We start from the raw sequence: 15,783 nt of genomic DNA on the forward strand, positions 1-15,783 counted from the left end.
GCGGGGATTTTAGTCTTCAACTCGAGGGATTTTTCATTTTGTAAAAGGTAAGATGATTACTTTATGGATAGTTTCTATGCACAAATTACATGTCTTAGTATTTTTTTAAAGTAAAAATTTATGCAACAACAAGAAGCTTTGTCCCAATTAAACAGGGCCGACTCCCGACTATATGGATTATTGCCTTCCAATTACTTATGTTTGCGGCCATATTAGAGGCAAGGCCTATGCTATGCAAATCATTTCTCACCACTTCATAAGGTTATCTTAGATTTACTCCTAATTTTTTCTATATCTTTCAATCTAGATTAATCAATTATCCAAACATGGACATTTTCTATAAAAATTTATCAATATCTAAATTTTATGTCACTAATGCTTGAGCATTGGCATGAACTTCCTTATATGGTTAGACCATTGTGATGTTTTCGCTTATTAACCTAAAGTTTATTTGTTTTTTTCCCCTCTCTATTTGGTTGGAATTTTCCTAGGTTGTTTCCATCCCCTGTAATTTATGAGAACTGACTGTGTTTTGAAATTTTGGATGGATTTTACATTTATTATGTACTTTTCAAACTTCTTTCTACTTGTTTACAAGAATGATAAATTCAACATTTAAGCAGTGGAAGGAGTTAATAAAAAAAAAAAAATTTTGTGGAAGGAAAACTTTCCTTTGAGGTCTATGATGTTAAGTGTTGGGCTTGAACTGAGATGAATCCATTTTCGTCTATAATGGATTCGGGTTTTGAAAGCAGAATTCTTCTTGCCATCCAGGTGTTCTTGTGATGATACTTTATTATATTTTGAGAAATTTTCAGTCACTCCCTGAGTTACCACTTAAAATTAATGCAACTCTCTGAGTTATCCAATTTATCAATCAAATCCATTATAAGAGAAAAGTGTATCAATTACACCTTCTACTGTAGGAAATCACAGTTGAGTGCTGATTTAAGCACGTTAAATTTAAAAAAAAAAAAGATAAGAATACCCTTGAACAAAAAACTATGCTTGACTAGCACTTGTCTTCCTCTATTGTTTGCAATAGTTTCTCTTCATCAATTCTTGTATCTTCTATATGATTTCTATTCTCCCACGAATATTTTTTTTCTCTCCTTTTCCATTTCCCCCCTTAGGATTAATGGTGAAATTGGAAATGGATAAACAAAAATTAACTCCCGGAGTATTTATTTTAGGGGGTAACTCAAGAATTTGGATAGAACAATGTGCTCGCTTGACACTTTCCCACCGTACAACAGTAGTAAGATTCACGTGGAACCCATTAGGGGTGTCATTTATGATTTATTTTATTAGCATTGTGGTGATGAAGCATTAGGGAAGATATTTTGTTGATGGAGAGGTCATCCAAACTCATAACCCAGGGGTTGGTGCAAAATATTTCCCTCACATTTTCTCATTGAATCATTTTTTTGCCTTGTTTGGGAATATAGCCTAATATAGTATTCATATTGATGTTGTATGAACATGCACACAGCCAGTTTGCTTATCAAAGATCAATATTTATATGCTTGGTTACATTTATCCATGGGAGGACAGGACAGTAAAAGACTTCATAGTCACTCCACAACCCAAAGCTTGAAAGAGGAAAAAAGGAAAAAAAAAAAAAAAAATACAGGTTACCTCATCTTACCATAACAAACCCAAGCAAAGTACCTATATAGTCTATGTGTATATAGATAGATTGTTGACCAAAAAAAGTGTATGTAGAGTAACTGATTCAACTTCATGAAAGCATCGATCTCTTCAAGCTACAGAAATAGGAAGTGGTTTTGGGGGGCGAGTTCGTGGGGTGGCAGCAGCGTAAGTTTTCTTCCAGTGGTCTTTGGCATACTTCACGAAGGCAGAAATCTCTTGTGGTGTATCGAGGACCCCATTCTTATTGAAGTCATTAGCTGAAATTGCACGGCCGGCTCTGAAACCAGAGAACCATTTCCCGTGTTTTCTGAGGAAATCTTGGATCTCATCGTTGCTTATACGCCCATCATCGTCGGCATCGAATTTTTGAAGACACTGTTCGATCTCCTCTCTCTCCTTTTCGGTAGGTACGTAAGGGCCGTTGAGCATGTTTGAACTCTGAAAGTGAAAGTAGGAGAACAAGCAATTAATATTAGGAATACTCTGAAGCTCTTAATTGCTTGCTGTGATTTGGAAGAGAGGCACAACGTAACAGAGATTTTATAACACAACTCTCAACCCTGTTCACCTTTATTCCAACTTATCCCAAATGGGTATTCTGAAATAGAGATAAGGATTCCTTCCATGACCATTATATTCCGATTCACAAAGTACTTATAGGGCTAATCTATCAAATGAACAATTGTAGTGACGGATTTGAATTTGGTTTGCATGATTTTTGTGTTCACGTAGCAGAATTTTCTTCATGGACAAGGTATTCCAAACCTTTATTCGAAATTATTGTAATTCGGCAGTCAAAAGGTAAGATGGAATATCTCTACATACTTTGTAAAACCCACCAGCCATTTGTTTTTTCTGTTTTTTGGGTTAAAGAACCTGCAGCCATTTGATCCAAAGCTCTAGAAATCATCGAGTAGAAATTTCATTATTCAGAAGTGATTTAATGGACAGAAGAGAAATTTAGACCATCTCCACCAGCTTTCACGAGAAGATTTTTTGATGGTTGATCCCTTAATATGATGATGTGCTTCATGTGGTAGATAACGTATCTGTTTTTTGTTCTGGTTTAATACTTCACGAATAAGATAACATCTGTTTGGTTGGCGGGGTTGATAAGTGATCGAGAGATCGAGTTAACTGTAGCTGATGTGAAAACTCACAACAAACAAAAATGTGCAAGGGAAGAAAAAAGAATATGAAAAATGAAAAAGTTCAGAAGGATAATCTATTTATCACCCCCAAGGGTTTGGATCAAGTGATAATTAAGGATCATTGCCTAATTCTTCAAAACTGTTCATATGAACAAGAAAGGAAACAAAAAATCAGACTAGGGTATTGCGTCATCAAATGACGTACCACCAGCATCGCTGGGAAGATTTGGTTGTCTTTAATATCATGTGCATCATGGAGAATAATTTCCTTTGTTAAAGTTAAAGGGGCAAGTCTAAGATTCTTGATGCTTGAAGCTATTTATAATGTGCTCTTATCTTCTTTAGAGTTCATCTCCTCAATTATTGCAATTGAATGACACATATGCCAGGTATGAGTTCTAGGGTTGTCTAAGTTTACTACTCATAGGGAAAGGGGGGATAGCTCTAAACCCTTGATATGATTGGAATCTGATTTTTGTAAAGTAATGATCCTCTGCCTCCAACCTGATCATGCCCCCATGCCCTCACATGAATGTGGTGACCAGATTGGGCAAATCTAACACAGTGTCACATAAAATTTTAGGTATTACAATTTTTTTTGTGTATTTTGAATTCTTGTATAGATTTTATCTTTGTTATGTAGTGGCCACTCCACCCAGCTGTCTGTCAGAGCATCCTCCCCTGTCTGACACTATCAAACCCTGTGAGTGTAGGTCCCACTACCTGATATGAGTGTAGAAAGATAGTCTGATGAGCAAATTGGGTGGAGAGGATTTGGATTCTTTGTTATGTGCCTCTTCAATTTTTGTATCTTGGCCAATTTGGTGAACGGCTTGGAATGATATGACCTGATCCATCTTGGAGGTGTAATGCCCTGTTTTATTGTCTTTGTTGGGTGAGTAAAAAAATAAATAAATGAGGTGTACTACTTGTACTCTTGTAGTGGACTGATCGATATGACCTAACCCACCTAATTAATTGTCTTCTTTCGGTAAATAAGAAAAAAGGGTCTCCAAAAATAGGTCATTCAGGTCGCTCAGCGAAATATGTCGGTGCAGGTCCATCTTCAAAATCGGTTACAAGAATTCGAGTCATAACATAACATCAACAAATTTGTGAACTTAATAAATAGAACTAAGGAGGAACCTTTGCTAATCCTACCGTCTCACACACAATTACGGGTTTGCAGGGGCTTTTAGTCTTCAACTGGAGGGATTCTTCATTTTGTAAAAGATAGGATGATCACTTTAAGGGGGTGTGCCTAAGGACAAGTTACATGTGACCAAGTAGTGTTCTTTTTCTATAAAAATTTATACAAGAAGCAGCCTTGTCCCAAGGAAATGGGTAGGTTCTTGCCTTTCGATCGGTCATGTTTGCGGCCATACAAGATACAATGATGCTAAAGCAATTCCTAAGGCTCAACAGAGTAGCTCACTAGTCCTGTAAGTCCAAAGAAAACATTTTAGAAACAGTAAGTGGGTATTCACCAGTTTTGGGTCAAATTTGGACTCAAACATGCACGAGTCTAGAAGGAACATATTTTATATGGATAGAAAGATCTTGAGGTCTATTTTCACATGCAACGAACGGTGAGTCATTTGAGTTTTCCTAAAGGGAGTTATGACAATTTTGGTGGAAGTGGTCCAGTTGCCAGTCTATACAGGATTCCTAACTCTACTCCATTCTCAAGGTGACTTCTCCACTTCCAACCATATTGGGGGACACTCAACGAACTATCTCTTTATACTTTCAATGTCTTGTAATTGCCATTGTATAGTTTCAAAGAGAATTTATTGTAGAGATTAGCTAGTCAAATTAGGTGGCATTTTCAAGGATTTTTGGGAATGGCCTAAGCAAGGGGGATGTTCGAATGTATATAGGTCTATATAAGCTCTTTATTGTGAACTAATTTGACAAGTATTAGAATGAATTTTGAGTTAGCCTTTTGGCTTTAGAAGGTGTACGTTCTTCTAGTTTTTGCTCTAATCCCTTGGGTAGATTTCCTTTGGGTGGCGAGTGTCCTATTTTGATTGTTCACTTGTGTTACTTCCTATTTTTCTAATTTAATTTTTCAGTATATATCACACAAGACCAAGCTATGCGTATCGTTGCTCACCGCTTCTCTTAAGGCTATTTGAAGTCTGTCCCTATCGAGCTCTTTTAATTCCTTCAATTTGGATTAAATCACTTCTTCCAGTAGAGATGTTTTTTTATAAAAAATTATCAATATTCAAATTAATTCTATATCATGTGTGGTTTGAATCATCTCTTGCAAGCATGATAGCGGCAGGTTCCTAAAGACGTTGCGTGTCCCTTCGTAAATATTGATCGTTGGATGATAAAAAGGTGTTTAAATGTGTTCCAATTAATTTTCAACCGATGAACCAATCAAACTGAAAAACCGATTTAAACACCTTTTACATAATTAGACCATTGTGATGTTTTCTCTTATTAGACCTTTACGGGGGTTGGTCCAAGTGGTAAGCAACTTGGTCCGCTTAAGCAAGGTTCCGGTATCGAAACCTTGTGGATGCAAAACATCCTTGCTAGGAGAGACTCACCCACCACAGCCAGGTGTGCGACCCGGGTCGAACACCGGATTAGTCAGGGCAAAGCCTTGGAACTGGGGTTGGCAACCAAAAAAAAAAAAAAACCTTATTAGGTGTTTTTCTATTTGGATGATACTTTCCTTGGTTTTCTGCTGTCCCCTATAATTTATGGGAACTTTGAATTCTTGGATGTTAATGTTGGGCTTGGACTGAGATGATCAGACACGGTTGGTCTTTGATGGATTAGGGTTCTTGTTGCCGTCTAGGTTTCTTGTGATAATACTTCACATTTTCTCCCTCAGTTATTGAATCATCTTTTGATTCGCTTGGGAATGGGAGACAAATTTGCTTATCAAAGATCAATATTTATATTGAGTGACATTTATTCATGGGAGGACACTAACAGCCTTCATAGTCACTCCACAACCCAAACCTTAAAAGAGAAAAAAAAAGAACGCATATCATGCTGGTTATTTTACCATAACCAAACCACCCAACCAAAGTACTATATGTATGTATATATATAGTTTGAGTTGTCAACTTCATGAAAGCAGCGATCTCTTCAAGCTACAGAAATAGGAAATTGTTTTGGGGGAAGAGTTAGTGGGGTGGCAGCAGCCAAAATTTTCTCCCAGTGGTCTTTGGCATACTTGATGAAGGCAGAAATCTCTCGTGGTGTATCGATGACCCCATTCTTGTTGAAGTCATTAGCTGCTATTGCACGCCCGGCACTGAAACCAGGGAACCATTTCCCGTATTTTTTGAGGAAATCTTGGATTTCATCCTTGCTTATACACCCATCACCGTCGGCATCGAATTTTTGAAGAAACTGTTGGATCTCCTTCCTCTCCTTTTCGTCAGGGCCTTGCTGGTACATGTTTGAACTCTGAAAGTGAAAGTAGGAGAGCAAGCAATTAATATTAGGAATACTCTGAAGCTCTTAATTGCTTGCTGTGATTTGGAAGAGTGGCACAGCAGAGATTTTATAGCACAACTCTGAGCCCTGTTCATCACCTGCTTTATTCCAACTTATCCTAAATGGGTATTCCGAAATAGGAAGAAATACTTCCTTGCTTGACCATTACATGCAATAAAGTCATATCACAAAAATCTTGTCCAAAATGATGGGGGCTGGGAAGGAATTAATGGATGGAAAACAACCATCGAAGACAGAATCTATTAAATGAAAAACTGGAGTGAAGGATTTCAATTTGGTTTGTGTACAAGTTATTCCAAACCTTTATTCGAAATTATTGTAATTGGGCAGTCAAAATGTAACCGCACCTTGTAAAACCCACCAGCCATTTGATCAAAAACTCTAAAAATCATCCCAAAAAATTTCATTCTTCACAAGTGTTTTTATGGACGAAAGAGAAATTTAGCTTCACCAGCTTTCATTTGAAGATTTTTAATGGTCGATCCTGTTTCTTTTCCATTCATGTTTAAGCCTTCATGAGTAAGATAACATCTGTTTGGTTAGAGTTAGTGGGGTCGTTCAATGGTCGAAAATTAATTATAGCTGATGTGAAAACTCACTATAAACAAAAATGCATGTGGTGGGGGAAGAGTGGTATGAAAAATGAAGAAGTTGAGAAAAATAATCTATTTTTCACCCCAAGGGTTTGGATCAGATGCTAATTAAAGAGCATTGCCTAAATTCTTCAAAACTGTTCATATGAACAAGAAAGAAAAACAAAAAATTGCGTGTTGCGTCAATTGATGACGTACCACCAGCATCCGTCAGAAGGTTTGGCCCTCTTTAATATCATGTGCGTCATGGAGAATAATTTCTTTTGTTAAAGCTAAAGGGAAAAGGAGATGTGAACCACTCTAAGATTCTTGATGCTATTTATGATGTGTTCTTATGTTCTTTAGAGTTCATCTCCTCAATTATTGAGATTGAATGACATTGGGTGTGGGCCTCATATGCCAGGTATGAGTTCTAGGGTCTTCTAAATTTACTATTCATATAGAAGAGAGGGCGACTCTACACCATTGATAGATATGATCGGTATCCCATTTTTGTAAAGTGGAGATCCTCTGTCCCCAACTTGACTGTGCCCCCGTGCCTTCACACTCACATTAGTGAAAGGGACCACATTGTGTAAGGTCTGGCAGTGTGGTCCCCACACTCGTGTGGTGGGGGGGGATGGGAGCATGGTCAGAGTGGAGGCGGAGGATCTGAACTCATTTTTGTAACATGGGATTCATGGTCTAGGAGGTGAAACCCCCACCATACCAATGGTGTGAATGATCCACTATTCCTTAAAGGTATGACCAAACTTTGGGTTCTATACCTGACATGCGGGGTTTACTATTGTCCAATCCTATAGTAGATTCTTGAGGTAGAGGTCTCCAAGTTAAGTTGGCCATATAGGGTAGAGCCTCCAAATCTGGCCTATAATTTGACTAAGAGCCACACTACTCTTAAAAAAATTATAAATTTAATAAACAAAAGAGGAAAAACACTAAAGACACAGTGGGTGGGCCTCATATGTCAGGTTTGAGTTTTAGTGGTCGTTGAGGACCTATTTGATAATCCACCAAGTGTTTGCTTTTGAAAAACACTAGAAATAATTTTGTTTATTTCTTGAAAATAGAAACATTTTTTTAGGCGTTTAACAAAATTTATTTTTAGAAGCGACTATTAGTATGGTTTTAGCAGAGTTCTTATATTTAGAATATCAAATTCCATGAATACCTTTCCCTAAACTCTTTCACTTAAACCTAACCCGCACAATTTTGCTTTGAGAAATAGACAAAACAACAAATAGTATTCCATTAAAATTGTTTCTTTGAAGCAGAAATTTTCATAAATTTCAATTTATATTTCAAAAATCACTTGAAACAAAACAGTTTTTATCAAACAATTTTTGGCCAGGTTTCCTCTTCCTAAAGGCAAGAAACTCCAAGATCTATATCTCAAAGGGTCTTGAGTTTGCTACTCATAGGGAGACGGTAAACAGCTCTACACCATTGATATCATGGGAATCCCACCTTTTTGACGGTAACAGGTCTACGTCAGCATTTTAGGAACCCACGTTGGCATCTCTATAAATGCTATGGGGTCTATGGAGGCATCTCGGGAAAGCTACCGTGTTGACCCCTTTTCTTGTAGTGCACAGCACTGATATGACCTGACCCATCTTGGAGGTCTAATTAATACCCTGATTTCTTGTCTTTGTTGGGTAAATAAGGAAAAAGAAAAGAGCAAATTGCATTGGCACCCCAAAATGGAGACTTTAAAACACTGACACCCCACTTTATGTTTAAAAAACACAGACACCCCATTCATTAAACACACTAGTCCATTCTGTTAGTGAAACCATTAATTTGTTGTTTATTCTTTTTTAATTCCAAAAATACCCTCATTCCCTTCGTCGTCGCCTTCGTCGTCACCAGACCTGACGGTTCTTACTCCGTCCCTGGCCGTAATTACAAGGAGTATAATCTCTATGGCTTCTCTTCTTGGCTTCAAGATCACGTCACCAACTCTGAAAATTGGCCCAAGATCAGAACTTGTCTCTCCCAATCTGATGTCTGCTCCAAGCGCTCCCAGGGCTTCATCACCGCAAATCAATTCTTCATGGCTCACATCACCTCTCTTTAGGCAATTTTTAATTTCCTCTCAAAATTCCCATTACCCACTTCTTAATCTTCTTTCTTACTTTGTCATCTAGTGTTGTTGATTTTGTTATTTTGATGATTTTACAGTCAAGATGTTGCAAGCCTCCAACGGTGTGCGGCTATGGTTATGTGAACTCAACTATGTGGAAAAACCCGACTGCAGATGCTGACTGCTATGTCTGGAACAATGATCAATCTCAGCTCTGCTACAGTTGCAACGCCTGTAAAGGAGGACTGTTGGGGAATCTGAGGCAGAAATGGAGAAGGGCTAACATCATCTTCATCATCACAGTCGTAGCTCTGATTTGGGTTTGCCTAATCGGTTGCAGTGCCTTCAAGAACGCCCAAACAGAAGACCTCTTTCGACGATACAAACAGGTGGGCTTAGGATTTCCCTTTTTCTCCCTTTTGAGATTAATACCCAAGTGGCAGGACTTCTGAAAATCTTCAAGATTCACAAAAGGAGCGGAGTTACCAGAGCAATTTGAAAGAGAGAGAAATCCTTCGATTTCTTCAAAAAGCTTCTCGTCGCATGGAATGGCGAGAGGTCCTTGGTTGTTGAAGCCGTACTCTTCTTCCGCCTGCACCAGAAGTTTCTTGAACACCGGATGGTTCAGATAGGTTGTTCTCACCACGAACCTTCTACAACTCGAACCGACGCACACTGCAACGTTTCTCAGAGGGGATATTCCGGCCACCCGATCTCATCACAGCCAATGCCACTTTTTGTCGCCATTGCCGCAGCATCTGTCATAACCTCACATCGACTCTCCGCTTCGTCGCTGCTTCCTCTCCGGCGGCTAAGCTACCTATGCTCTGTCTTGTCACCTGCTCTAATAAGCCTGCTTCTTCCACTAATTTTTAGGCCTTTTTATTTTCTTCTTTCATTTCTCACTGGATTCATTTCTGATTCGATGAAACAAAGCAGAGATTATTGTGAATTTCGTGTGTGTTGACAATCTGATTCGATGAAAGAAAACAGGAACTGAAACCCTAGTTCGAACCGAAGATCTTCCTGTAAAGAGGTACTTTAGTTCGCGCTTGTATCTGAAATTGTTTTTCTTAGCATGCGATCGTGCTGTGCTTTTCAGTCAATGTTGATTGGAAATTTTACTCTCTTCATTGGTGTGTTTCTATCTCCCGAGTGTTATCCACCAGTACTAGAGTTATGGTAGAAAGTCTACCGGAGGTGAAGGTGGACAGGGTGAAGCAGAGGAGATCTGAGTGTGGAAAGAGAATAGATAGGGTAAGGGCATTTTTGGAATTAAGGAAAAATGAACAGTGACTTAATGGTTTTACTAACAGAATGGACTAGTGTGTTTAATGAATGGGGTGTCTGTGTTTTTAAAACATAAAGTGGGGTGTCAGTGTTTTAAAGCCATCATTTTGGGGTGTCAGTGCAATTTGCTCAAAAGAAAAAGAACAAAAGAAAAGGTTTTAGTGTCTTTTTCTTCATTTCTGGGATTAGGGTTTTGGAAGCAGAGCTCCTATTGTAATTTCAGTATTTTCGTGATATTTCCACTTAAGTTTTCTTACATTCCATATAGTTTCATTTTTAGACTATAGCTTCCTTTTGGGACATAATATATCATATTGATGTTGTTGTATGAATCACATTAAAGCTCTTTTTCATCTTTGTTTAGCTTAATTTGTTATTGTTTACTGGATGTTTTCTTTGATTATGTCACGTGAAAAATGATATTACAATTTTTACCATTAGATATTCACCAGGGAATTGTTCCCAAATATTTCAAATTCAAATTAAAATAAATAAAAAAAAAAAACTCAATTTCTTCAAGGGGGGGTTTTTTTTTCCAAAAAAAAATTTTTTTATTTTTATCTTTTATTTATACAGGCCCCCCCCCCCCCCCCTTCTTCACCCCCCCCCACAAAATTAAAAAAAAAAAAAACCACAAGATCCAGGTTTTCATATCTTAACCAACCCATGCAGAGAAGTATATATAAATTCTGGGTTAATCATCTCCATATAAGGCAGTGATCTATTCAATGTAGGTGAAGAAGAATTGAAGTTCCTCAGCCTTCGGGTGATAGTTCGCCGGGTGGCAGTTGCTAATGTCACCTTCCAATGGTGTTGAATGTTTCATGAAGGCAGAAATTTCTTCTGGTGTATCGATGAGCCCATTCTTATTGAAGTAATTAGCTGACATGACCTTCCTGGCTCTGAAACCAGGGAACCATTTCCCATGTTTCTGCAGGAAGTTTTGGATCTCATCTGTGCTAATACGCCCATCTCCATCGAAGTTGAATTTCAGGCGAAACTACTGTTCGATCTCCTCCTCTCCTTTGTGGAAGGGCAGGTATACATATTTGAACCCTAGAAGCCTAGAAGTGAAAGTAAGCTAAAGAATGAGTAATGTTTATTTAAAGGATTTGGATTCACATCAATTAAGTTGCCCATGCAACCTGGAAGTCATACCATTCTTCAACAAATATTTGAACTTATTTGAACTTAATAAATAAAACTAAGGAGAGGAATCTCGGCTAATCCTACCATCTCGGCGGGGGGGGCCCAGGGTATACAGGGTGGGGGGAGAATGGAAAATAGACCAGGGAGGTAGGGCAAACAGGGAAGTCGGCAAGAGGGGAGGCATTGGAGTTAAGGAAAACCGACCCCTCCTGACCGGGGCGCCCCGCCCCCCCCCTCTCGTTCCCCCTTCCTCGTCTTCTGGGTGGTCCACATCTCACGCCCAATTATGGGAGTGCGAGGGCTTTTAGTCTTCAACTAGAGGGATTTTTCATTTTGCAAAAGATAAGATGATCACTTTAAGGGGTGTGTCTGCACAAGTTACACATGACCAAGTAGTGTTTTTTATTTCTATAAAAATTTATACAACTACAACAACAACAACACAACAACAACAACAACAACAACAACAACAACAACAAAAAGCATTGTCCCAATTAAATGGATAGACTCTTGCCTTCTAATCAACTCTCTTTGCAGTCATACTAGACACAAGAACATTTTATGCATATTTTTTCTCACCACTTCTTTTAAGGTTATCTAATTCAATTCCTGTTATTTCTAATTTTTTCAATCTAGATTAAATCATTTATCTAAATAGAGACATTTTCTATAAAAATTTATTCTAATTTCCAAAATTTATACCATGTATCACTAATGCTTGAGCATTAGCATGACTTACTTGTCTAGTTAGACCATTTTTTTTTCTTTTTTTCTTATTAACCTAAAAAGCTTATTACATCTCTTCCTATTTGGTCGATATTTTCCTAGGTTTCATGCCATCCCCAATAATTTATGGAACTAACTGTATTTTGAATTCTCAGATGGATTTTACATTTATTATGTGCTTTTCAAATTTCTTGTACTTATTTTGAAGATTAATAAATTTCAACATTTAAGGTGACTGAATATTTTTGCTCTTTTTTCCTTTTTTGGTCTATAATGATAATGTTGGGCTTGGGCTGAGATTATCGGACACATTTTGGTCTATGATGGATTAGGGTTTTGAAAGCAGAGTTCTTGTTGCCATCTAGGTTTTCTTGTCATAATACTTCACATTTTCTCCTTCAGTTATTGAATCATCTAAAATAAAAAAAAAAGGGGATGGGAATATAGCCTCTCTTTCTAAATATATACAAAGTTTTTGTCATGATTCAATAATCAATATCATTACTTCAATTTGGAGTTCTTAGTTATTTCAATTGAATGAATTTGAGGGAATTATTTTTATTTTTTTTATTATATTCCATCTTTTCATATTATTGTGTTGTGAAAATTGGATTGATGGGAAAAACAACAATCTCCATCTTGAATATTTTAAAAACATACTAAAATAGAAAGGAAAACTAATTTTTTCTTCTTCTTCTTGTGTTTGTACTTCTTCCTCGTCAACTAGGGGTGTAAACGGATTGGATAGTGGTAATACCATATCCATATCCTATTATATTCAGACTGATTTGGATAATATCCTATTGGTTTTTTGAACGGATTCAGTCGGATTCGGATGATAATCGGATAATTATGTTCTTAAGTAGATTCTTCTAAATGGGTATATATACAGATTGAATATAAGTTTTGACTATCTATTGACATCTTTACCATTTTATTTGTGAGGATATGTATGAAATTTAAGAATTTAGCAACTTTTGGTAGTTATTTTAGTAGAAAGTTTATAAAAATAGCCATAGATCTCAAGTGAAAAATTATAAAATCAAGAACAATAAATCCAAAACAAGTAACTTAATCGAATCAATTTTATCGGACGGATAATAACCAATAAGAAAGGGGTATACCATAGGGATACGAATTGGGAGCAGATTTCGATTATCCATTTACACCCCTACCATTAACCGCTTCGGATCGACCCTTATAAACAAAAAAAAAAAAAAAAAAAAAAAAGACAACGACAACACACACCAGAAGATACCAGGTGTCCCATATCTAACAAGAACCTACCCAATATATCTATATAATTTGAGTTATGAACTGATTCAACTTCATGAAAGCAGCGATCTCTTCAACGTACATAAAGAGGAGGTGACCTTGGGGTGAGAGTTCTCGGGGTGCAAGCAGTCAAAGCTCGCTTCCAGTGGTCTTTTGCGTACTTCATGAAGGCAGAAATCTCTTGTGGCGTATCGATGACACCATTTTTATTGAAGTCATTCGCTGACATTGCACTGTTGGCTCTGAAACCAGGGAACCATTTGCCGTGTTTTTTGAGGAAATCTTGGATCTCAACCTTGCTTATACACCCATCACCATTGGAGTCGAATTTTTGAAGAAACTTTTCGATCTCCTCCCTGTCCTTTCCGGTAGGAATGTCGTAGAGCATGTTTGAACCCTGAAAAGTGAAAATAAAAGAACAAGCTAGTGATCAATGTTATAAGGAAGCTTGCTAAAGCCCTTGCTTGCTGTGATTTGGAAGAGAGGCACAACCGAGATTTTATAGAAGAACACTAAACCCCCTGTTCACCTTTATTCCAACTTATCGTAAATGGGTATTCGAAATAGGAAGGATTCTTTGCTTGACCTAGAAAGTTATAGAGCTCACATGATTTCAATTTGGTTTGATTTCTATGTTCGGCAGAATTTTCTTGATCATGGACCAGTTATTCCAAACCTTTATGCAAAATTATTGTCATTTGCCGGTCAAAAAAGGTAGGATGGAATATCTCTACGCCTTGTAAAACCCACCAGCCATTTGATCAAAAACTCTATTAACCATCCGCTAGAAATTTCATTATTCAGAAATGCATTTATCAACAAAAGAGAAACTTAGACTAACTCCACCAGTTTTCACGAGAAGATTTTTCTATGGTTGATTCCTTTAATATGATGTGCTTCATGTGGTGGACAGCGTATCTTTTTTCGATTTAAGTTTAAGACTTCATGAATAAGATAACATCGGAAACTCACAACATACGAAAATGTGCAGGTGGGAGAAAAAGAATATGAAAAATGAAAAAGTTGAAAAAAAAGAACCCCAAGGGGTTCATCAAATGATAATTGATGAAGATCAATACTTCATTCTTCAGAGGTGCTCATATGAAAAAAAAAAAGAAAAAAAGAAAAAAAAATCAGACTAGGGTATTGCGTCAATTGATGACGCAACACCAGCATCTGTAGGAAGATTTGGTCCTCTTTAATATCAAGTGCAATCATGGTGAATAATTTTCGTTGTTAAAGCTGAAGGGCTAAAGGAGATGTGAACCAGTCAAAGATTCTTGATGACTAATGAGATTTTTTGCACTAGAAGCTATTCGGAGTGTGCTCTTATCTACTTTAGGGTTTATCCTCAATTATTAGGATTGAATGAAACGGTGTGGATTTATATGGCATGTATCAGTTCTAGGGTCATCTGAGATTACTACTAAAAGGGAGAGAAGGGGGATTATTCTACACCGTTGATATGATGAGAATCTCACCTTTTTGTGACATGGGATATGATTCATGGTCTTGAAGGAGAGACCCCCACAGTATCAATGGTGTGGAATGATCCTCTCTTTCCCTGGATAGTAAAGGAATGGCTGAACTGGGCTCCATGTTTAACATATGGCCTGGAGTCAATAATATTATGTATTTTCCAATACCAAAGTAGATTTGTGGGGGTAAAGGATTCGGATTTGCCTTGAGTTGGCCATACAACTTGGCACTCACATTATTCTTCAGTAAATTTATAAACTTAATAAACAAAAGAGGAAAAACAATGAGAAAAAAGAAAAACACTTTGTACTTGTGTGGCTCAAAGAAAATGAAGGGACATAGAGTTTCAAGTCCTTAACTATTTTTCCATTTTACATAATCAATTTAACTTCTGCCACAGGAAGAAGATGTCTATACAACATTCTTCTGTCCATAAAATGTTTTACTATCTCAATTCCATATTACATGTTGAAAAAGGTTTGACCACTAGTATTGAACTTCCTTCTCTAATTTGGGCTATGGTGATGTTTTCTTTTGTTAGCCTCACAAGTTATAATGTTGTTGTTTTTTGAAATTTATAGATTTTACATTTCTTTAGTGTATTTTGAATTTTGGTATGGATTTTACCTTTGTAATGTGCCTTTCAAATTCTTGTATCATGGTGACTTTGGTGGAGGGCTTGGACTGATATGACCTGATCCATCTTGGAGGTATAATGTCTTTGTTTTCTTGTTTTTATTGGGTAAGTAAGAAAATAAAGAGATTTGATTGTTTTATTTTTGGACATTAGGGTTTTGAAGCGGAGCTCCTATTGCTAGTTAGGTGTTCTTGTGATATTTTCACTTCAATTTTCTTCTATATAGTGAATCATCTTTCTGCTTTAGCTTTTCATGGA

General features: G+C 37.1%; 1 protein-coding gene and 1 pseudogene across 1 annotated transcript; one reads left to right on the forward strand and one right to left on the reverse strand.

The window, feature by feature from the left end:
* Positions 1-1,761: 1,761 nt before the first annotated feature.
* On the reverse strand, positions 1,762-6,230 carry LOC149017993 (calmodulin-like protein 2). Its single transcript, XM_089153840.1, has 2 exons — positions 5,925-6,230; positions 1,762-2,091 (listed from the first exon to the last, which is right to left on the reverse strand). Exons 1-2 carry the CDS (start codon positions 6,228-6,230, stop codon positions 1,762-1,764), a joined length of 636 nt encoding a protein of 211 aa, XP_089009966.1.
* Positions 6,231-7,072: 842 nt separating this feature from the next.
* LOC149017994 (tetraspanin-2-like) lies at positions 7,073-9,452 on the forward strand (annotated as a pseudogene).
* The last annotated feature ends 6,331 nt before the right edge of the window (positions 9,453-15,783 follow it).

The sequence above is a fragment of the Hakea prostrata genome, chromosome 4, assembly GCF_041222555.1.
Source record: "Hakea prostrata isolate BN-2017 chromosome 4, UWA_Hpros_2, whole genome shotgun sequence".
Taxonomy (NCBI): Eukaryota; Viridiplantae; Streptophyta; class Magnoliopsida; order Proteales; family Proteaceae; genus Hakea; species Hakea prostrata.